At 29.6% G+C, this 23,875-nt stretch overlaps 2 protein-coding genes across 5 annotated transcripts in view; both read left to right on the top strand.

Moving 5' to 3' along the window:
* The window catches only part of LOC136985245 (trafficking kinesin-binding protein 1-like), a 68,902-nt gene extending 50,189 nt beyond the window's left edge, over positions 1-18,713 (top strand). For 3 of the 4 annotated variants that reach the window (XM_067282649.1, XM_067282523.1, XM_067282591.1), the window contains 6 exons: positions 1,312-1,536; positions 3,817-4,070; positions 8,607-8,756; positions 8,838-8,940; positions 16,738-16,915; positions 16,983-18,713. In XM_067282649.1, coding sequence (XP_067138750.1) covers positions 1,312-1,536; positions 3,817-4,070; positions 8,607-8,756; positions 8,838-8,940; positions 16,738-16,915; positions 16,983-17,630 — 1,558 coding nt within the window. In that variant the 3' untranslated portion in view covers positions 17,631-18,713. The remainder of the gene's footprint in view (positions 1-1,311; positions 1,537-3,816; positions 4,071-8,606; positions 8,757-8,837; positions 8,941-16,737; positions 16,916-16,982) is intronic. The other variant, XM_067282723.1, reaches the window with a different exon arrangement.
* Positions 18,714-21,504: 2,791 nt separating this feature from the next.
* On the top strand, positions 21,505-22,425 carry LOC136986989 (nucleosome assembly protein 1-like 1). Its single transcript, XM_067284657.1, has one exon. It carries the CDS (start codon positions 21,505-21,507, stop codon positions 22,423-22,425), a length of 921 nt encoding a protein of 306 aa, XP_067140758.1.
* The last annotated feature ends 1,450 nt before the right edge of the window (positions 22,426-23,875 follow it).

The raw sequence follows: 23,875 nt of genomic DNA, 5'->3' as shown, positions 1-23,875 counted from the left end.
TCATCATCAAAAAATAACAATAAAAATAATCCTTGAAATTAAATCTATTGTATTTCACATGTGAGCCAAATTTTACCAGATTTTCTTTGAATTATAATTTCAGTTTTTTTTTTTTTTAAATTAGCAATATAATTTTGATCTAGAAATAGGCAGTGGTACCATTTTGTATCAAATTTAATAATTGAGATAATTAATATAGAATGTTTGAAAGAATAAGACGTGAAACAGGATTTTGAAATATTTAACTACTTCATATTCAGTAAAATACACTGGATCATCATTCAATTTTTCACTTTCAGACATATATATAAATGAAAGTTACAGCATTACCTAGCTCTAGATCAAAATTCTATTCTTAATTTAATCAAAAACTGAGAGTTATTAGCCGAAAAGAAAATCTGATTACATGTTTGAAGTTTGATTTGGAATTACACTGTGTTTTATATAAATCTAATATAAACAATTTTGTTATTTAATACTGAAATGAATTTAATGTAATAGCTTAGTCTTAGTGCATATGATTTTAATATATATATATGACTTAAAAATTGCTGATCTGTTTTTTTTTTCTTTGGATTATTATTATTATGCAGCAACTTAGAACTTTCTTGCAGAATCCAAAGAGAATTAGATTCTGCAAGAATATTTGAAGCATCATCTTTAATTAAATAATCAACCAAGAATTGAGCAGATAAACATTTTTATAAGGCTTATAATTCTATTATAATATATTTCTGAAACACTTCTTTCAAACACCTTTTTATCTGAATTTATAATGAGAGGCCATTCTATTCAGATTTCTCAATATAAAACCAACAACTGCTTTATTTGGAGACCTCGCATATTAAAAATTATTCAAAAAGCAAATGTTTTCAGAGCTGTGTGCCATCATTCGTGTTCTAACCTTACAAAATTCATTGCTAAATGGAAAATTTTCATATCAAACACTTTCCTGTGGATGATAATTCTGAAAACATTTAGGTTTTTGATTTTTTTGTATGAGAGTTCTCTGAATAAAACAGTTGTTGGTTTTTGTATTTGTTATGAGAGTTCATTTTATGATAAAAATCATAATACATACAATATTAAAGAAACGAAATTTAAATAAATTTTAATGTAATTGTAAAAGGGTAATTTTTTTACTTAAAATCTTGTTTCTTTTTAATGTAAATTCAAAATTGTAAACAGTATTAAAAATTGTTATTAATGAATCATTTTATTAGAGTTTATTTGCATTTAAACATAACTGATAGATGTGAATATATTAAAAATTAATAATACAAAAAAATTCTAAAAATAATTTTTTTAAAGGTCTCATAGCAAGAGAGTATTTGATACAGTGAAGTGTGCTAACACTTATGGAAATCCTCGAAGACGTGGTAGTTCTCAGTCGCTATATACGCAAAGTCCTTCTCGATCCACACTTCGCTCAACATATTCTTCACTTAGCCAAATATCTTCCGCTTCTTCGTGTAATGAAAGTCAGGCATCAGATTCAGAATCTGCTTATGCAGAAACTGATGATGACCAATACTCGTACGTACTTCTGAATTATTATTATTTCCAAAAAAAAAAAAAAAAAAAAAATAGATAATACAGTTGACTCTCAAAAATCTAACAGCCAAAACTCTTTTTAAAAATATTCTGAAAATAGCACTTTCAAGAGCAGATAATTCATATTTAATTTTAATGGCAAAGTATGAAAAGCTAGATACACAGTTGATTTATTAAATTTATTATTAATGATTCCTAGTGATTTGATAAATTAGTTGCATATCTAGCTTTGTTGTTTGTAATCACAAACAACAAAGTATTTAATTCAGATTTCTTCAACTATGTTTAGGAAATCATTAGATAACGATTTACTAAAGAGCAATAAATTCCTAAACTTACACACACAACATAAGTAGTGGTTCAAAGACTTTCCAACTGCATTTATTTTCCTGCTTATTTATTCTTATGAAAAACAATTTCATTTCATCAAGACGTTAAATTTATTCATAGACTTAAATTCATCCTTAATTTATCTTTTTGAAAATATCTGATAAATTGATTTTACATTAAATTGATAATGAACAAAATTTGATGTTAGATTTTTAACAATTAATATATTTCGGGAGTTTTAATTTGAAATTTAAAATTTATCTCTAGAAGAATAGAAGCAGCTGAAGTAGACGTAATACTTTTTAAATTGAAAATTATATAAATAATTATCATGGAATGAACTTACATGGAACATTGCTAAAACATTATTTCTAAAAACATCATTTGAAATAATTTAGTGACTTATAAAACTGAAAAAATATGCAAAGTTTTGTTTTAAAACGGTCTGGATTTTTGAGAATCAATTGTATTTTTATTATTATAATTATGTACTGTTTTATTATTTGCTTTTATTAACTGTTTAACACAAAATTATGTATTATACTTGATTCAAATTTCTTTGTTTTTAGTTTCTTTCATGTGTATCATATATAGTAAATATATTTCCATTCTACTTAAGCATTTGATATGTCACGGAACATCAGATTATTACTTACATAATAAGTATATTTTTCAATATTAAATACACAATATGTGAAGAAATAGTGCTGTCATCATGAAAATAATGCAATTTCATTTCAATATAAATTTTTCAACTATATATTTTAAAGTTTTTTTACAGTTATTTTGAAAATTTTCCTTGTTGAATTGAATATACTACAGAAATAACATTTAAATAATATCAGAATATGAAACAAACAGCAGAAGTTTTTGATAACTGTAAATTATTTTTATTTATTTAATATATTAGTTATTTTTGAAATATTTAGAAATATTTTAGATTAGAGAGCCATTGTCAATCTTGTGAAAGACTAAATACAAAACGTGGCAAACTATGTAATAAAATAATTTATGAAAGTTTGGGAGATTTATTTTATATTTACTCCTTTATTATATTTATATCCTTAATTTAGTAAAAATAGTTAAAAAGCTTTTAATTAAACTTTCAATATTGATTTATATACTCTTCATATTCTCTGAATATACTTGCTTGCTATATTATTCAAAATTAATCAGTCTGTTAAAGTTCATAATTATGACACTTTATATCCAAGTAATTTTTTTTTTAATATGATTATTATTGGGAATATCAATATGTAAATTCAATAAGTTTTTACTGCAGAATTTGTCAACATTCTGTTACAAAAGGGATATATAATTCAGTTAAGGAGAGAATTTTTACAGAGATTGTAACAAAGTATCACACATTCCGAAATCCAAAATTTTGAGGATTGTTTATCTAATTTATACTAATTTATATATATATAATGTGAGACAAACTGAAAAATGACTTAATATCAGCCTTATATTTTTATATTAAGTATTTTTTCTTTCTTACTGTAACAAAAAATTTTAGAGCAACCCCAAAGCCAGAACTAGAATTTTTTGAAAATTTTATCTTGCATTTATGTCTTCAATAAATCAATCATCTCTCTCATTGTGTTATACTCAGAATATTATAAAGCTATATTGTTAATTAAAATTTATTTTATAAAATACAATACACAGTACATGACTTATAATAGTAATGAGAGATTTTTTTTTATTTGTTGAATTCTCTGTTTTCAAGATAAATATTAATAAAATTATATTGAGTTTAAAATACTTAATTATATTGCTTAATATAGTAGTTTATATTATTATTATGATCATTAACAACTCAAATTACAAATATTAGACCTCTCTCTTTCATGACCAAAGTTTTAAATAGTTTTATAAATTTTCTAATTTATTTAAAATTTCTAATGTTATCTAAATAATTATTATTTGTAGTTCTGTGAGTGGTCAAGATAGATTGGGTTCAATTTTACCTCATTCAAATACTATAGAAAGCACATTAAGACGCTTCAGTAGTGGCATTGGAACAGCAACAGATTTAAGTAGTGATGATGGAATTATCCCAGCACGCTGTTGGACACCAGAATCAAATTTTTCAATTAACAGTAATAGAACTGGATTTTCTGGAAGAAGTGGCATTAGACATTACCATATGCCTGAAAAACTTCAAATAATAAAGCCATTAGAGGGTAAATACTATTTAATTAATTTATAATTTTATTCTATTTATTACACACATTGGTATGATTAAATATTGTATTGCCTGCTTATTTTCATATTCTTAATTGCTAAACAAAAAAAATTGTTGGTTTATGCATCCTGTTAAGTTGTTTGTGTCTTCTTTCCTTTTTTATAATGGATACAATATGATATAAACTGCTGTTGTAGATTTATTCAATAAATATTTATGGCAGTAATTTGTCTTAACAAAATTTCTCTCTTGTTTATATTGCAATTTCCACTTTTATTTCTTAAAAAAAGCATCATTAAAGTAATTTTTGTTAAATACCTTTCTTTCTAGCTTTTAATATTTGTATATAGTTATTATTTTAAGTTGTTTTACATAATAAAAATTATGATTTCAGGTTAACTAGAATACTCAATTTTGGTTAAACGAATAAATTGTTTTTATCGCATAACTACATTCTACAAAAGTTTAAAAATAATTATGAAAACCATAAAATAGTATTTAATATTCAATTCAATTATTTATTGTATGAACCTTAGTTCCTTACAAGAGGGTTAAGATATTACATGAAAACTGAAGTTAGTACAATTTAACAAATTAATAATTAATGTTTGATAACTTTTGATCAAGTGAGGATATTAGAACAAGCATAGAAATGAGAAAACCTGTTGATCTAACAGATTTTTCAATGCCACTGTCCAGTTATATGTATAAGTATCCATTGTTAAACATAATCTATACAATTTGTTATATGATACTTTAATATAATTGTTGTTAGGTAGTTTCAACAGTCTAATCCAAAAAGAAACAATTGCTTTTATTATTAATACCAATATTCTAGAGACACCAAACTTCAATTGCAACGTATATGCTGGAATTTTATGCTATAACATAAAAATTCTTCGAAGGTATAAGGCAAGAACAATTTCCATTTTATCATGATAAGTAATTGTCCATACAGGAGCAGCATAAAGTAATACAGATGAAATTATTGAGTGAAATAATTTTATATAAATATAAACAGGATTATTTTTAGCTTTTGAAAGAATAGGCCACGTGGAACCCAGTGCCATTTTATCCTTACGAATACTATAATTTTTAGCGTGTAAAATCTGTCTAGAAGATGGAAATAATACACCCAGATATACATAATTTGAAATGACTTGTATAGGCTGACCAGTTGAAAGGCCCAATGCAGGCATCAGGGCATACTAAATAGCTAGCATGCATAGCAATGATAAATAAATAATTATAAATGGTTTACCTAAAGTGCAGAGATGTTTGCTAGAACACAGTTTGAAGTGAACTGCCCAGGGACATCTCTGTGCATGTTACCCCAGAGCCTGCGGTACTTTGCAGGCACTGGTGGTTTTTCAAAGACCCACAAACTTTGTTTTTAAAATCATATACCAATAATTTTAATATTTGGAATAGAATATTAGCAGCAGCAAGCAGCATGCATGCCAAATACCATCTTACAGCTTGTGCTAAAAAAAAAGACTCGTGCACAGACTGGCAATTCCTAGGTTTGCCGCTATGCTTTGTTAGCACTCGATACACCAACAGAGACTGCCCATTTTTTCAGTTTTATATAGTAGATTATTAAAAGACTCTCTCTGGGTGATAGTCTACCACCCTTCTTGAACACCGTCACTTTTGTTTTTGAAACATTTATAGTTAATCTTTAGTCACAACAAAATTCCTCTAAATTTGTGAAATTTCTTTTGTAACATTTGTGGAGTATCAGCAAGGATTACAGTGTCATTGGCATACATTAGTGCAAGTCACTCAACTTGATCAGAGAGAGAGATCCCAGGTAAACCAGATTTAGCAAGTAGCACAAGTCTACAAAAACAACAAAAGGTTTTCCTCTCTTTTTCTGCGATTTTAATTGTATCAATGCATTTAATATAAATATTTCATTCTGATGTGATCGGCCAGGTTGAAAACCTGCTTGCTCTTGACACAAAATATCATATTTAATAAAGACATAAATAGTTTACCTATTAGAGGAACTAAAGATATAGGCTGATAATTTTTGGAGTCATACACATTGCCTATTTTTATATATTGGAATAATCAGAGATTTAATTCAAAATAGTACTTAATATAAAATTTGAGTTAAATTATTCTGAGTAAAAACAATTTTGAGTTTAGTGAATTTTGAATCATACATTTAATAGTTTTCATGAAAACCACACCTTAAAATTGTATATAAAAATTTTAAAATTTTAGATTTTTGTCTGTCAGTTAAATTAGTTAAGAACATCCATTGATATATAATAGATGTTAGTTGTTATCTATTAACATTTAATTGCATACATCGATTGCAATGTTTTCTTCTGGTGTAGAAATTCAATAATTGTTCACTATCATTAATCCAAAACATTAGCTGTGCTAATCAGAATTCTACTTAATTTGAACTAAGTTTGTTTGTTTTTCCACGAAATGTTCAGCCAAAAACAAAAATAAATCAATATTATTTTTTTACAAAAATTTCACTTGTAAAATTAATCTACAATACACATTTTAACATAAATATATATATATCAAATACAGCATTAAAAATTTTCAAATATGTATTTTGTCAGTAGTTCTTCTTGACTTTCTTCTTTATATACAAATGTAATTCAAATTTTCTATACAATGATTAGTTCAAAATTAATTTTAAATGATGTGGAGAGAATTAATAATAATAATTTATTAAGAAAATAGACAGATAACACTTAAAATCAATCACATGTATGCTGTTTTCTAGTACATGCTTGAAAGGTTAAACTTTTATGTTTGGATGCAAAAAAATATATATTTTTCTATGTATTTGATATCTTCTTTTGATTGTATCCTTTAATTTTCCTGTATGATGATTATTTCTACTGAAACATATCCTGTCAATAATGAGGGAAATGTAGTTTTACAATATTACATACACAATAGAGCATGCAAAAAATCAGTTAACTAAAATCTACTAAAGAGAGTACTAATTCCAGAAATTACAAATCGTTTTTTTTTTTTTATGTAATAATGATTTATGGCAATCTTCTTTAGGCCCACTAGTGAGTTATCTCATTATCAACCTACTGTCAGGTTTTATTACAGTACAAATGGAAAGCATGATTAATGAGTCACAAGCTTCTAATGCATCACTGTGCCTAAGAACAGTGAAGCATTTGTTGCATTAAAATAGTACTGATGTATCAGGTCAGTCCATAAGTTAGTGTGTATTTTTATCTACAAAAAAAGCAGCAAAAGATTTTAATTAAATTTTATTTCAATCTATAATGTATTCACCATTATTTTGTACAATTTTTTGCCATCTCGATGGTAGCTTTTTAATCCCGTCTTCATAAAATGATTTCGGTTTTGAATCAAAATATTCAGAAATAGCCTTTTTTACAGTGCAGACTAGTGCAGAGAGAGCATCGTCGTCGAAGTCGACGGATCTTCCCGTACGAGCCTTATCCTCCACACTAAAATCGTTGTTTCTAAATCTTTCAAACCACTTCTGCGCAGTCCTTGAACTAATTACGATTTGATTATGTACAGTATTTATTTTTTTGGCTGCATTTGTAGCATTCTCACCAAATAAAAAGTATAAAACGTGTCTTTTATATTTGTTGGTTACTTCCATTTTAACAAAAATAAACAACTGAAATGTTCACAATTCTGAACAGTATTATACAATGAGATCCAATTTAACACTTAGGTGTAAAAATTATCACATTAGACTGACATTTTTAACAGCAAAACAAGATTTTTCTCAAGGTCATAAAAATGCACAAGGACTTATGGACTGACCTGATAGTTAGAAATGCATTCCAAAGCAGCTTCTTTTTAACTCTTGTGATCAAGCAGGCCAGGGATTTAGCAAAGTTAAAAAGAAAGTAAAGCTGTGTAAATAGTGGCTTCTTTCAAAAAAAGGAACTGTAATAAATAAGTTTTACGTGAGTACTGTACTTTACTTAATATTTAATTTTACTGTTGTGTATTTATTTTCATTTCAAAATTTTGTCAGTGCATTGTAGATTGCAATGAAAGAATAGTGCTTGTTTTTAGTAAATTAGATCACTGGTGCCCAAACTGTGATCCCTGGGTCAACTCCAGTTTATGGCATATGTTAATCTTGCAGGCCAGATTAACATAAGTCGTAAACTGGATTTGAAATAGGATTTTGAAATATATACCAAAAGTAGGCGTATTTCCACGGAATACACAAAATGTGTGTGGTTCTCCTATACAGTTTGGCTTGCCAAAGTTTAGACACCACTGAATTAGGTTTTTCTATACCTTATCATTTGAATGTGTTACATTTCTGTCTTAAACTATTTATGTAAGTGTACTAGTATTTTAATACTATAATATCTTTTATATTATATTACGTATCTTTTTAAGCTTTCCCTAATAAGTGTCATCAATTATCTGAAAAAATTGGTTGTCCAAAATTGTCCAGCCCCAGTTATTTCAGATAATTGACACTGTACTGTATATGTATATATCAATATATGTATTGCACATATTAATATTCTGAAGTGTTTAGGTTCTCAAACATTACACCAATGGCAACGTCTTGCTACTCCACATCTTGGTGGAATCTTTGAAGCACATCCTGGTGTTCAGATTAAAGGAGAAGTCAAATTAGAAGATGAAGAGGAGACATATAATCTTAGTGATTATGAAGAAGATGAAGGTATGATTAAGAGAACATTTAATTCTTTCTAATATTTATTAATGAAATTAACATGCATTTTTTTAAATTTTGTTTTTATAGAGTTTTGCCATCCTGGAAAAAGCTTTATGAACACATCATCCATTTACACTTACACTAATTCTACAATACTTCATCCTAGTGATCAGACACAGGTTACACCAAGGTAATGTTTTTATTTTTAATATACATATGTATTAATTAATTTTTAATTGTAAATAATAAAAATTATTTGGTTTTAATTATTAAAACAATCTCTCTTTAATAGAAGAATTTATAACAATACTGTAAGGTAGCAACATATAAAATACACCTATCCCTCGATTTACACGGAAGATAGGTTCCTGAGAAAAACATGTAAATCAAATTTGTATCTTTTTGAATGTAAAACCGTGTAAATCGAAAAGTATGCAAAAAACGCATAATTTCGTTGTTTATTAATTATGAATTTTTTTCAATTTTTTAAAAGGTACATAAATCAAACAAAAATATTGAAAGGCAAAAAAATATATTCTTTTATTAATTAAATACAAAGTACAAAGGAACAAATAATAAAATCTGAAAGATTCATAAAAATGTAATGTAATTGTGTAATGTAATGTAATGTAAAAAATGTAATTAAAAATAATGTAACCGTTTGTTACTTATGAATATGAAAAATTAAAATTTTCTGGATTAAAGCTATGTGCAATGAATGCAACTTCGTGCGTATGGGGGAGTACCCTACATCGGTTTATCGGTTACTATTTGACAGATTGAAATAAAACTGTCACCTAGTATCCTAAATATCAACTATAACATAATATAGATGTAGATTAGAGTTAAGAATTGTTCCTTTTGGTCATAGCCAGTTTATTTTCTACATTTATTTTTTAAACCGTGTAAAAGAAGTACCGTGTAAAACGAGGGATAGGTGTATGTATAAAACATTGATATTACAAAGGTCGGGATGTAGCCAGAAATTTTTGAGTTTGGGTCACTTGCATGCTGATGGCTTGCATAGACAGCATAGATTTGTGGACTACTATTAAAAAAAAGCAATACCCCACAACCACTACCAAAACATTTTTGTGTAAGGAGCTGCTCTATCAATATGCAGCTCTCTACATGTTATATACAAACCAGTGATACATATGACAATGCTCAATAAAAAAAAACAGTGGAACAAAATCAGTATCAAATTTTATTCTTTACCTTGTGGCTGTTCCAAGTAGCTCTTAGTATTTGAGTTTTTTGTTTTATGCAGTAGTCAACTGCTTGTAACATTGTTTTTGACTATGTTTACTTTTAAACTTTAGTAGAGCAGCAGAAAGTGAGAAATGGAAGAGTGCTGATGAGTGGAACTGTTCTGTACCACTTCCTGTGGCTACATCCCTTAAAAGGATATTAATATAAATTGAATATTATAGATAATACACATTTGGATTTGAAAGAGTAGAAAATATGAAATTATTAAAATAACTTTAATTATGTAATTTAAATCTAGTAATTACTTTTATAGAATGAATTGAAAATATTTTGAATGCAATAGGAAACCTTTACATAATACTTAGATATATATAAATATTTATAAAAGCTTAAAATACATAAAAATAATTTTAGATAATGGATATTAACTAATAGTTTTTTATTGTTAAGATAGATAGAGATTTTTATTTTCTGAAAGAATATTGTTTTAACCATAATTGAAAATTTGTATCAAAGAAATATATTTGAACATATACTGCTGTAACTTTTATATTTAAACAATAAATAGATATTATTAGCTGTATTGAAAAAAGAATGGGTCATATCTTGGAATCTCTTAAGATTATATTAATTTGATATTAAGTTATGATGATTTGATGACTGAATTGAAATCATATGAAACAATTTTAAAATTATTTTCAAAACTAACCTAAATTGTTTGTTATAACATCATTTCCATTTCAAGACTATGAGTTATAAATTTTGCCTTTCAATTTCTTAAAGCAAATTACTTTTTGAAAACAATGAGCCTATATTGATACTATGACTTTTTCCATATTTATGAGTTTTGACTGTTTTTAACTCTTGCACTTGTCAAAATTCAAAGTCAATACATAGCACAGATCAGCTATCATGGCTGCATTTAATACATATTTTAATTGTGTTATTATTTCTATTAAATTAATATCATTGATATTATTAAATTTAAAATCAATATTAATTTGGAATGCTTTCTCATGAGTTTATTGTGATAATTTTGTTTCACATAAATTCTTTATTAATGTATTTTATTTAAACATTTTCTGTTATATTTGATTATATAGTAAAACTGCAATATAATTTTAACAAAAATGATCTTATTTTGTTAATATAAAATTTTATTTTTAAGTAAACTGTAATGCAAATATTAATATGTAATATAAATATGTATTTTGGCAGAATTATTTTTAACTGACAAATTAGGTTTCTGTGTTCATTGATACCTTGTTTGGTCTTTATTTATCATATATACAATAGGAAATGTCTGACAATAGATCTTCTCCCCTGCATTAATAATAAATCCCAAAACAAAAACAAAATTTCACAAAAAGTATTTATCTTCAACACAATATAATATTGCCATATAAAATTGCTTATGTAATTTCAATTTAGTTCAGTAATTATGAAATACAACTCATTTAATTGATATATCAAATTTTGTAAATGTTGCAGTAACATTTGTAATCATCCATTAATTAATCATCAATGTTTTTTACGATGATGACTTTCACAGTTATATTTTTCTTAGAAAATTCTCATTGGGATGTTTTCTTACATAATCTTGGTGAACATATCTCCTAAGTTTTTTGATTCTTTTGTCTTTATTATTTTAATTTAAGCCTAATTATTTAATACTAATCATATATTAATTTTGAAAATCGTATCAATTTTTAAAAATTTGTTTTATTTTCACAGAATATTACTCCGGTCATTTCTCTACTCTGTCAAGAAACCAAAATGCAAATTATTATATAAACGCCCCTTAACAATACTTACTACTTTCAATTCGTAGTTTTAATTACGTTGAATTAACAGTTAAACATGATTAGAAATTTTCCATATTAAGTCTTCCCTAGTTGTAAATAGTGTGTGTTTTTTTTAAATGCCAATGTTTAGTTTATAAATTTTCTAATTGCATGATTGTAAAATTATATTTAGTTAATTTACTAATTATATTAGGAAGATTATAAATTCTCAGTTGAGAGAGAGATTGTCAGGTAAGTATTTCTTAATATTTAAAATAAAATACAGAAAACATTTATACAATTTATTAGAAATATTAGCCTTGACTACTACACAGCACTTCTAAAATACAAAATTTTTAATATTAAATACATTAGTATAAACTCGTAGTTTAAACCTGACAATAAAAATCTCAAAGGATTTTGATATATATATATTTTTTAATATATAAATTTGGTTTATTTAATAAAATTATAGATGGTAAAGTCAAAAATAAATCAAACTTTTAATATAACATGTTTTTATTATGTAAATAGTACCTTTACAGAAGGCTGCCTTTGAAGTCAGCTGTTTATACAGCTACCCACTACTGCTAGTTTCTGTGCTATTTGTTAAAGTGGTATTGGACTCTTATTTTTTTAAAAATATTTTTTAAGGATTCCAGTCACTATTGTTTCTAAACTGTCATTGTTTAAGGACTGGCAGTTAGTGTATAGTCCTTGGCTTTGATTGGTCATTCATTTCTTTATAAGCTCTGTAGAACAGCAGTACACCCATAAAGTTTTGGTGGTTTCGGCTGGCATATGATATTAATTAACAGGAATTGGATGAATACTTCATAATTTCTTTATATTGTTTTTCTGTTTTGAATTACAATTAATTCATATTTAAACCTAACATACAGTAAAAATACTTAGGAACAGAAGTTACAATAGAAGTTTATTAATCTGGCAACATGGTTCTGAAGGTGCCAGATTACTGGACATTTTGTATTTTCATAAAATTTGATAAAGTATATGCAATCTGAACATTGCATATATTATTGTAAATTTTTTACTAGTGCACACTTATATGCTTGTTTTGTTTTAGCATGCTTTTTAATCAGTTTGAAGAGTTACAGTACATGACTATAATGTGTTAAGATTGATTGAGAAACTTGAAAAACATTAATAAACACATAATTATATAAATTCAGCATTTGCAATGATACATATGCATATAATTATTTTCCAGATATAATGTTTTTTATTGCATCATATGTCCAAACAAATTATGATGCACTGAATACTAACATGCTGGATTATCAGCTACTTTTCACAGAATGTCAGATTAATGAACTTTCACTGTGTAAAACAGGATCAAGTGCTTTTGAGTATTATTGTCAAGAACCACATACATCACATTAGCAGTAGTATACTTCCATAGACAATGTTTTCCCAGTGTTAAACCAGGAACAAAGTATCATGACATTTTGTAAATTGCATTATATTCATTCACAGTTTTTTTAAGTCATATGTCTTATTCTATTCTGAATGGTGTAGCTTCCTTTGCAGTTTTAATACAAATAAAAAATTTATTTTATTTGTGCAAACTTTATAACAGCTGTTGAAACAAGATGATGGCAAAAGCTAGTGTAGTTTGACTAGGGTTCACATGTGCGTTTGAGCTGCACATTACTTTCTTGAACATTAGTTTTGTGGTTTACTACTGAAATCCTGAGAGTAAATTATTGAATCACTCCTTTGTATCGTTTGTCTTTATCTCCTCTGTATTGTTGACTGACCCCTCCCTCTTTATGCATATATATTGTTCTTGACAATGAATAATCACTTATATAATATTTACTCCATTATTAGTTTTTTAAATATTAATTGTTCTAAACTTATATCTTTTTAACTTATTTAAAGTGAATGGGGAAAAAATTTTTTGCTGTTCAGTGGAACCTTGCTTAACGAGCAAAGCAAATTGTAAAAAATGACTCATTAAGGAGCAACATTTTGCATAAGGAATGACAAGGAGAGGGGAAGTCCCAGATTGTGCACATGCCACATCAGTCTGTGTTTAGCACTTGTTCTGCTAGTGTTGCTTGTGATCACACATTTTTCCAAACTTGTATAGAGACTAGGGATTGCAATTGCTGAATCCCTCATCCAGCAATCCAGCTGGATCCAGCGCAATCTTCGGCCTGCTGGATCCAGCGCTGCGGATCCGCAAATACTCAATTAACTTTCTTAATAATTGCGCAAAAGTCTACGTCGTTGCGTTGCTGCTTTGCTAACTACTAGACTGCTACTAATTACTTACTCACTACTTTACTAACACTAATAATTAAATTACTTATAAATAAACTATACCTTAATCAATCCAGCAAAATTTAATAAAATAATAACGTATTCAATCGCTTTTAACGATCTTCCTCAGTTACAAAAAAATACACATTAACTATAGAACATAAAATGTGTTTGGAATAAATATAAAAATAATAGTGCTTAATTACATCCCATTTTTTTAAACAAGATACATAGATGTACTGCCAGGTCTGATAATTTTCGTATTGTATACCGATGTAATCCACTGTTTTCAAACTTTTAAGAAACGATAAAAAGAAAGAGGATCGGAATTCAACAACGGGTATATATTCGGTGCCTTTACACAACCAACGTTTCAATTTCAAGCTTGTTTATGTGGGTGCAACGATGCACAGTTTAAAACAAAGGCTCAAGAGCACAAATATACAATCAGTAAGAACCTTGACAACACTGCGCTGGCATCATACGCAAGACAGAAGGATAGTAACGTCCAATGGGATCAAGTGGCAATTATAAAAACGACGACGAATAGGCAAACGGTCAAACATCTTGAGATATTGGAAATCTGCAAGGCGCACATGACAACTGGTTGTATAAACCATAGAGATGTGGACTCATTGTCTACCGTGTGGAGATCCTTTTACATTAATTAATATTATTAACGGACAATGCTGGTTTCATTGGATCTTATATACAGGGTGTTTTTTTTTAAACTGACGGTACTCAGAGACATCTGTAGAGCAATCTAACAGCCGGACTGTCGCCAAATTTGGGAGAGTGACTAAGGACGACATGGGAAAGAGATTCCGTGAAGAAAAAAGTAGTACCCAAATTTTCCGGTATGGTGGATTTGGCGCTGCTGTAGAAAAACAGCTAAGAATCTGCATAAAATCCAGCTGCAATTAACAAACACACGAATGAATAATCAGAGAGGTTTCAGTGTAATAACGAAAGTTAAAATAATCCTCAAATAACCTTCTCCCTTCAATGTGATCACCGTCCTGCTGGACAACTCATTGCATCCTGAACACCATGTTCTCTATGGCCGAACGTAACATGTCCGCAGGAATGTTCATCACAGTTCGAGAAATGTTGTCCTTCAAAGGACAACATTTCTCGAATCATCAAGTTTGGGACACTACCAAGATAGACCTTGGACTTTAAGTAACCCCCACAGGAAAAAGTAACATGAGGTTAGATGCGGGGAGCGAGGCGGCCATGCAAGTGGAAAAAATTGACTGATGACCCTTTCTTCAGTGAAGTGCTAGTAGCTTTTTCGCTACAACAGCGCCAAATCCTCCTCTACCGGCGAATTTAGGTACTACTTTTTTCTTCGCGGAATCTCTTTTCCATGTCGTCCTTAGTCACTCTCCCAAATTTGGCGACAGTCCGGCTGCTAGATTGCTCTACAGATGTTTCTGAGTACCGTCAGTTTAAAAAAACACCCTGTATATATTTTTCCCCGCTATTTATTTTGTTTATTTATCTATATTTTGTCCGTTTGGGCGTTTTCTGTTAATTTTCATATTTATTCCGAACACATTTAATGTTCTATTTTTTTGTAACCGAGGAAGATCGTTAAAAACAATTGAAAACGTTATTATTTTATTAAATTTTGCTGGATTGATAAAGGTGTAGTTTATTTAACTTATTCTACTTCCAGTACATAGTTTTATATACCTATAAATAACTACAGACTAATATGTAGAGCCTATATATGAAAACTGGTAAGACTGATAGCCACTTAGCCACTGACTATCCGTCCTTACATTATAATTATAATCTAACTAAACATTTAAAGTTAATTATCTCTATCTCGAGTGTTAAACCGAACCAAAGTTAATTTTACTACCTAAATGTGTAAGAAGTTTTACTGATTTATAGTGACCAGTCTAAATAATAAAAGCTTTTAAAGTATTTTTTAAAAATGTTTTATTTCATTAAAAAAACATAAATTGCAGGATAGATAGATAGACAGATAACAGTTTATTGCACCAAAAATACATCCACGCTGGATCCAGCTGGAATGATTTCAATCCAGCAAAAATCCAGCTGGATTCAAAACACTGCTGGATTGCAATCCCTAATAGAGACATATTACATATAAACATCAACAACCATAGTCCGTTATATAATAAACATGCCAAATTCTTGGGCTATGTAAAGGCTACAATTAAATGTTAGAAATTACTGTATTTCTATTTTTTTTTTCTGCAAATCAAATTTGCATTCCAAGTTGGTTCATTCAGCACTAGAAGAAAAGATGAAGATGATTCATGCTCTTTAACAATGTATATTGTATAATTTTCTTTGAATAAATGTTATACATAAAATATTTGAGTATTTTTTTGGCATGCAATGCATTATTGTACTTTACATTAATTTATATGGGAAAAATTGTTTCGATTAACGAGTGTTTCGCTTTATGAGTAACATTCTGGAATGAATTATGCTCATTAAGCGAGGTTTCACTGTATTTTAAAAATTGTTAAAACAAGAGAGTAATCATTACTATTATAAACTAATTATATATGTCAAATTGCATAAAAAATTGGGTATTAGAAAAGCAAACATAATTTTTGTAACATTATAATTCTTTTTATATTAAAATGTCATTATTTATCATCATCTGATTTTACTTTGTCAAAACTTTTAAGAAAAATAACCAAAATTTGAAATTTCAGTTACTCCAGTCTTCAAATATCAAGCAGAACGAGTTCTCAACCTCCTTCAACGCTCAACAGTCCGCAACAAAGAGGACGAGCAACGAGTACATTCAGCACGACTTTGGGGCTTGCAAGGCTTTTAAACGAACGAGGTATTCATGCTATAGTGCCTACGGCTGTAATGAGTAATCAAAAGGTAAGTTTCTTTAATACTCAAGATGACAATAGAAATATCTTTAACTAAAAAAATATGTAAATTATAGATTGACTCTACTCCTCCAACACCGGCACCTTCTCCCGAAGGTTCTCCTCCTCTAACTCCTCCACCTTTTAGTGGAATACAAGTGCCAGATTTAATTAATGTTGGATCTCTAGCGAGAGGTGTACATTTGCTAAGAAGAACTCGTTCAAAAAAATCCAAGCCTGTTACTTCCAAAAGTAATTCTCATGCGTCTTCCCACAAAAAAGAATCCGAACCCCCTAAAATCGGACTTTTGGATAAACTGAGTCGTATTGGATTAGAAAACATCATGTCCACCACAGCATCCGAAATCCCGCCATCGATCGCAGAATGTAAAGAATCTCGGTTTCCTCGCATAACTGTAAAATTGAAAACTTTTGACGAAAGTTCTCCTCTTACTCTGACACCTAAAACCGATGTCGGCGTTAAGACGAGGATTGATTTATCGTGCTTCACACAGTCTTCTATGAGTAACAAATCTACAGTGGGAACGAGTTACTCGACCGTTCAGTCATGGAGTTGTGTTCCTTCGGTCAAATCTACAAAAGCTAATACATTCGAATCGTCTAATTTGCCAAAACCAGCACAATTGTTAAACATTCAAGACAAAAATTCTAATATCGGAACTATTGGTGCATTACGTACTCTTCGTAAAGGAGGTTATATTTAGAAGCAGCCACAGGTATATTAAATTTTCATAATATTAATAACAACATTAATCCATTTTTTATATTAAAACAAATGAAAATTGCATAGAATATCTTATTCCATAAAAAAAAGCTTTATTATTAATGTTTAAGAAAAATTCCACTGTTTTAAATATTAGCTATTGCATTTGTTTAGAGACCAATTGATAATTTTTACATAAATGTCAGCATTCCATTTGAATCAGAGTTAACAACTTAGAATTACATATCCATCAAATTAGAATTATAAGAAGTCTGCTTAATTATCATTAGCCTTTATTTACTAAAGATGTAATAATAATAATTCAATCATTCTTTATTAAATTTGGTGGGTGCAAAAAGTTGCTTTTAATATTTATATTTTTCAGGACTTAAGTATGTAGCACAAAAGTTTGATATCATTTTTTTTACAAAATTACAGTAAGAAATATATTAACTTTCTATTATTATTTAGTATTTATTTATTCAAGAAATCTGTGATCTAAATTTTGTCATAGTGCAATATTAGAAGGAAAATTAAGTTTATTATTTATGGAGAAAGTAGTATTGTATTAAGACTCTTCTGTATGTCAGAATGATGTTTGCCATATATTTAATATTATTGTGTGCGTGTGTGAGAGTAGACAAAAATGCTATGCATTTTGTCATTTTTATTAGGAATGAAAAGAAAAGATTCATTCCATTCTGTTGTAAAATAAAGGCTCCAGAACTTAGGGAAAGCATTTGTAAAAAAAAATTAAAAAAAAACAAAAAAGAAATTATTGTACAGTAAATATGTAGAGTGAGAGATTATCAGTAATTATACGGATAATTCCACAAATGGAATAGACAAACATTGGAATTTAAACATTGCAGAGAGAGGTTTGTGCCTCAAGACAAAACTTATTGTTTTGAATCTTTGTAGGCTTTTTATTATTGTTGTTTTTATTTTTTTTGTAGTTTTTCTCTTGAGCTTAGAAATAAGTTTTTAGTAGAAATCTGCATATTATTTTGTTGTAAAATATTGCTTGTATAGCTGGTTGTATTCCAGATGTAGATTATTAAATGTAATAAAGTTTTTGTATACATTTTGCTCACTTATTTAAACTTTGCAATCTGTATATGATAAAATTTTGATAAAAATAAAATTATAAAGAAAGCGTTTTGGAAGATAGACAAATTTTTGTTTACCTAATGTTAAAAATAAAGAACTTTAGATTAAATTATTGTACGGTTATACAATATCATACAAGATTAATCGCAATCTACAGTAGCATGAATGAATTCGGTTGCCGGACAAGTCAGAATATCTAAAAGAATAAAATAAATGTTACAAATTTTAAAATATTTTTATGAAGGTTATAAATGATTAATTTAATATCAACAACGAACAGTTATTTATTGTGACATAGTCACAATGCTCTCAATTTTTGTAGTCTTCACCTGTACATTGTACTGTTCCTGTTAACAATGGGTCGTTTCGGTCATCTGATTCCGTTCTTGAGATTAAGGAAGGAAAGACAGTAGACGGACCAGTGGGAATTTATCGGTCTACAAATGTTTGAAAATTGCACCCCAATAAAGCCATATTAAAAGATTAAGTAGTGTAAAAAAACAAATGTTTTTCCAAAATTACGAGGACTAAGATGCGTAAAGGGATGATAGGCAGGGCATTCGAACAAAAGAGTTGCTAAACTCGTTTTCTAGAAGCACTGCGCATAGCAGTCTCGCTGATTCGAGGTTAAATCTGCAGCGCTCCTTTGTTGCTCTTCTCGCTGCAACAAGATGGCTGCCCTCCACTTTGGAGATGTGAGAAGTTGAACGATATGACAGAGTGTAACATTTTGATCACCATGAATCGATATTCTGTTTGTACTATGTTTTATTATCTATTTTATGTTGCAGAAAGAAGCTGCTTGCATTAAATCATTAATTGTACCTCCCAGACAATGCCTTACATCGCAATAATGAATTACAGTAGTGAACCGAAAATCTGAATCAATTGGGGACTGGGGTTGTTCAGATTAGGAATTTGTTCCGATTACGGTTTATGTACGAAAAAATATATTAAACTGTCCGATGTTCAAATTTTTCTCCGTTGCGTGTCGCTTCGTGTTGAATTTTCGTCGATTTTAAGCCTAACGAAAATTTTTATAATAATAATCGAGGCTATCGTATCTTTAAAAATTATTTCTGCATTTTGTACAAACAAAATAAACATATTGAAGAATATAAAAACATGAAAATTATACTTTAGAAGTAAATTTAGTATCAAAAACGTTCGATTCAGCACGACACAGTCCGACTGAAAATTGTGCCGATTTACGAGTCTCTACTGTACTCTTAAAATGTTTCGAATTAAATAGTTCGCATTCAACAGATGCACAGAGATCCTCCATTTTGAAATTGCAGCGTTGAATTTAACAAGCCAAAAGTGAATAAATAAGCGGACTCAATACTTGGAATAGTCTTCTGGCCTTATGGATTGAAAAAGTTTACATTTGGTATTCTCAGTATCTTCGAGTATTTATGTGAGAAATCATTTTCTAACATGAATTTCATTAAATGTAAATTGCGAAGCCAAATTACTGATGCCAACTTGTAATCGTGCCTTAAAGTTATGACATTTCCACACGGCCCACTTACGGAGGGACTTTACGATCTCACTGTATATAAATGTCAGTTATATTAACTAGTGTTGCCACCCGTCCGGTTTTCACTCGGGACAGTCCGGTTTTAATTAATTGTCCGGTTTAACAATTAATTTTGTTCGGAATTTCGTAGAAATTGTGAAATTATGATGAAACAAAGTATTAGTAAATATTTTTATAACTTTATTTTAACAGCGAAAGACTGCACACACACACACCGAAAGTTAATTCGCCATCTTACGCAACCTGTCGACTTTTTTTTTTCTTGCTTCTCATCTCAGCTTTTTAAAGTTAAGTTATTTCGTTTCTTAATTTAAGTTGCTCCTACACAGTTCCCTAACTGATTTCGAACTGGTGTGACGTTATTCTTCGCATGGTAAAATAACATTGCGCATGCGTCAGGGACTTCGTTCGAACAAACCTGGCCTGCCGTCGGGGTCAGCAATTTTGAAAAGGTGGCAACACTACATGTAACAATTATTCAAATTAATAAATACAATTGAGCAGAATAGATAAATCAATAATAGTCATAAGGTATGGTCAAATAATTAGAGAAAATCCTAATGCGCTAAAAAACACTCAATAATCTCATAATTAGTATTTGGTTCTGCCAGCATTTTTACTTATCAGCTCAAACACTTGACTCTTCATGGAACTGATAAGATTTTGGGTGTTGCATCTCGAATCATTCTCCCATGCTTTAATGATGGCTACCTGAAGTTCATTAATCGTGTTAAACTGTTGTCCATTACTGTAAATCCTTCGTGCTAGAAGTTCCCAGATTCTCAATTGGATTGAGATGTGACACGTAGACACGCAACAGTAATCAGAATTTAATACAATCTGAATATAATTGTTAAATCGTCGAATCAATTCATAATAGATCGAAAATGAAACAGCTTGTCTATAATAGCAATAAAACTGCGACACGAGAAACAAAGGTCTGATCGAAGTGCCTCTAGCGGGAAGAAATTGATATGTTTATCAATTTCTTCCCGCTAGAGGCGCGCTAAATATTAATACAATTTCGAAGATGTTATATGTTTATATCTTCGAAATTGTATTAATATATTAAAAATATACACGTAAAAATTAATTTTGTTTTATAAATATACATTTCTAGCAACTTTGAGATCAAATTTTAAGAGAGTTTAATTTCTGTTTCGAGATTATTTTAACGTTCGACTGCGTCTATATTTCAAACGTTAAATTTACGACGAGCGAGGAAATGTCCGAATCGATCGAAATCGAACCCAATCCTATTCCTGCAGAAGCATCATCCATGGAGAAGTTACAAAATTTTATTCATGAAAAGTATTCGTCATTATTTTGTCGGAGTGTGGACCAGGATGTGCATAATCGGGTCCTAGAACTAAAGAATCTGCAAATACGATATTTCGAAAACGAAGTTAATTATTACAAAGAACTTCAACAACTGAAAGTGAAGTACGCAGATATACAAAAATCCTTATTCGAAAGCAGATTTCGAATTATTAATGGAATCGGAGAGGGTTCGGCGGATACTAAAGAAGAAGCAGGAAGATCGGATGAAGAAATAAACTACAAGAAAAGTAAAGGGAACGAAAATTCCGGAATTCCGAATTTTTGGTTGACGGTTTTTCGGAATTCTAAGTTGCTATCTTCGGTGTTTAACGAGGAGGACGAAATGGTTTTGAAGCATCTGAAAGACGTGGCTGCGAAGTACGTTTCGGATACTCGAATGGATTTCGTCTTAGAATTCCACTTCGAACCTAACGAATATTTTAGTAATTCCGTACTGACGAAGGAGTATGGCGTGAAGTGCGAAGTGGATCCGGAAGAACTTTACAATTTTGGAGGGCCTGAAATCGTGAGATGCGAAGGATGCGTTATCGAATGGAAAGATGGGAAAGATATCACTCGAAGCACGGTTAAAAAGGGGAACGAGGCCGGAGAGATATCCGAAACTGTCCGTAATGATTCCTTTTTCAACTTCTTCCTGCCGAAGCGGGAAGAAAATGTAGAAGTGGGGGGAAGAAGCCAAGTTCTGGAATCGGACTACGAGATTGGTAAATATATCAAAGAGAAAATCATCCCTCGGGCTGTTCTTTACTATACTGGCGAAATGGAGGAGTCTTTTGATTCGGAAGACGAATCCTCTTCCTATTAACGTATTTGCTCAAAAAGTTTCTTGGAATTTCCAAATATTTTCATCAACTCAATATTTGCACTTTAAAAATGACAAGTTTCTTCTTTGAAATTTTCGTTTTAAAATTAAATATGTTGCATATTTGTAGAATTATTTGTGTAGCGTTTTAATGGTTTTATTAAAGTTTGGTTTTATTTAATCTTACATAAAGTTTCACGTTTCATTAACTCAAACATTTTAATTGATTTAAAATATTATTTGTTTACTCGAGTGAAATTCTGATAAAATTTTTATAACTGAGAGTGTATATTGTTATTAACGTTTGATATTTGTTAAAGCTATTTTACATTATTTAACACATAATTTACTATGCAATCGAACAAAAGGTAGGGTTTTGTGTTACTGAAATAACTGAAATTCATGCCACATTAAAACTCTTCTGTCGTGTGGACACTAAGCCTTTTTAGCAAGTCCATCGTGTGTTCGGCCGGGTCCGTAATGGGCGTCCGAATGGTGAGGGACAGGGCCCGACAAATCCGACGGACCACCCTCGAAAATTTCTTAAAAATCGTATTTTCGATCCGTCTGAATACAGTTTTGCGTTAATCAGAGCGGTATACCTCCACCTTAGCCTCTCGGCTATTCGTTTTATTGAACCATTCCAGATAGTTTTTGACCAGGGGATCAAAAAGTATCGGAAATAGTGTAATAAAACGCTGAATTTATTCACCAAAATTTACTTCGTTTTCTTCAAAGTGCCCCTCTCACTGCAATGCACTTATGCCAACGTTTCTTCCAATCTTCAAAACATGCTTTAAACTCGTTTCGTGAAACTTCTCGGGACTCGCAGCGAATTTTGTTTTATGGCATCGATCGACTCAAAACGGTAACCACGAAGCAAAAATTTTAGTCGAGGAATCGGGAAAAAGACACGTTGCCATATCGGGTGAATACAGAGAAAATGCATATTCAAATAATGATGGCTTTATCTTTATATATTTTTGATTAAATCCACATTCTAACTGAAAATCTTTGAAACTGAAGCTTCGCGATCAATTCGCGAATTTCGTTTTCCTGAGCATGGAAATAAATTACGGATTCAAAATTGATTATTACCAAAAACATTCACCGAAAGTCAATGTCGGAATGAATACCGTTGTCTGGTACTACATTTTTAAAGATACAACATAAAGTAAAATAAATGTCATGTAAGATACCGATAACAATCACGAATACATCGTAATGCATAATTCGCGTTTCTCAGTAATTAAAACCACTTAACGTCACAGAGAGAGAGAAAGTCCCAAGTATCTCGATATCTTTGTTTCTTAGTTGATTTGAAAATAGAATAAACGTTACCTACCGAGGAAACACTCATTTTTACAAAACGAAATAAAAGGGCAATCTCGTAAGCAAAACTTATATATAACTCGTTTTTCGAGAATTACATAGTTTGTAGATCCTACTTATT

Source organism: Centruroides vittatus, unplaced genomic scaffold (assembly GCF_030686945.1).
Source record: "Centruroides vittatus isolate TY-2023 unplaced genomic scaffold, ASM3068694v2 contig_1012, whole genome shotgun sequence".
Lineage (NCBI taxonomy): Eukaryota > Metazoa > Arthropoda > Arachnida > Scorpiones > Buthidae > Centruroides > Centruroides vittatus.
The sequence above is the reverse complement of the archived record's forward strand: the minus strand, read 5'-3'. Positions and strand labels throughout refer to the sequence as shown.

Coding starts and splice junctions, on each gene's coding strand:
- LOC136986989 (XM_067284657.1), top strand. CDS start 21,505: ATGTCCGAATCGATCGAAATCGAACCCAATCCTATTCCTGCAGAAGCA.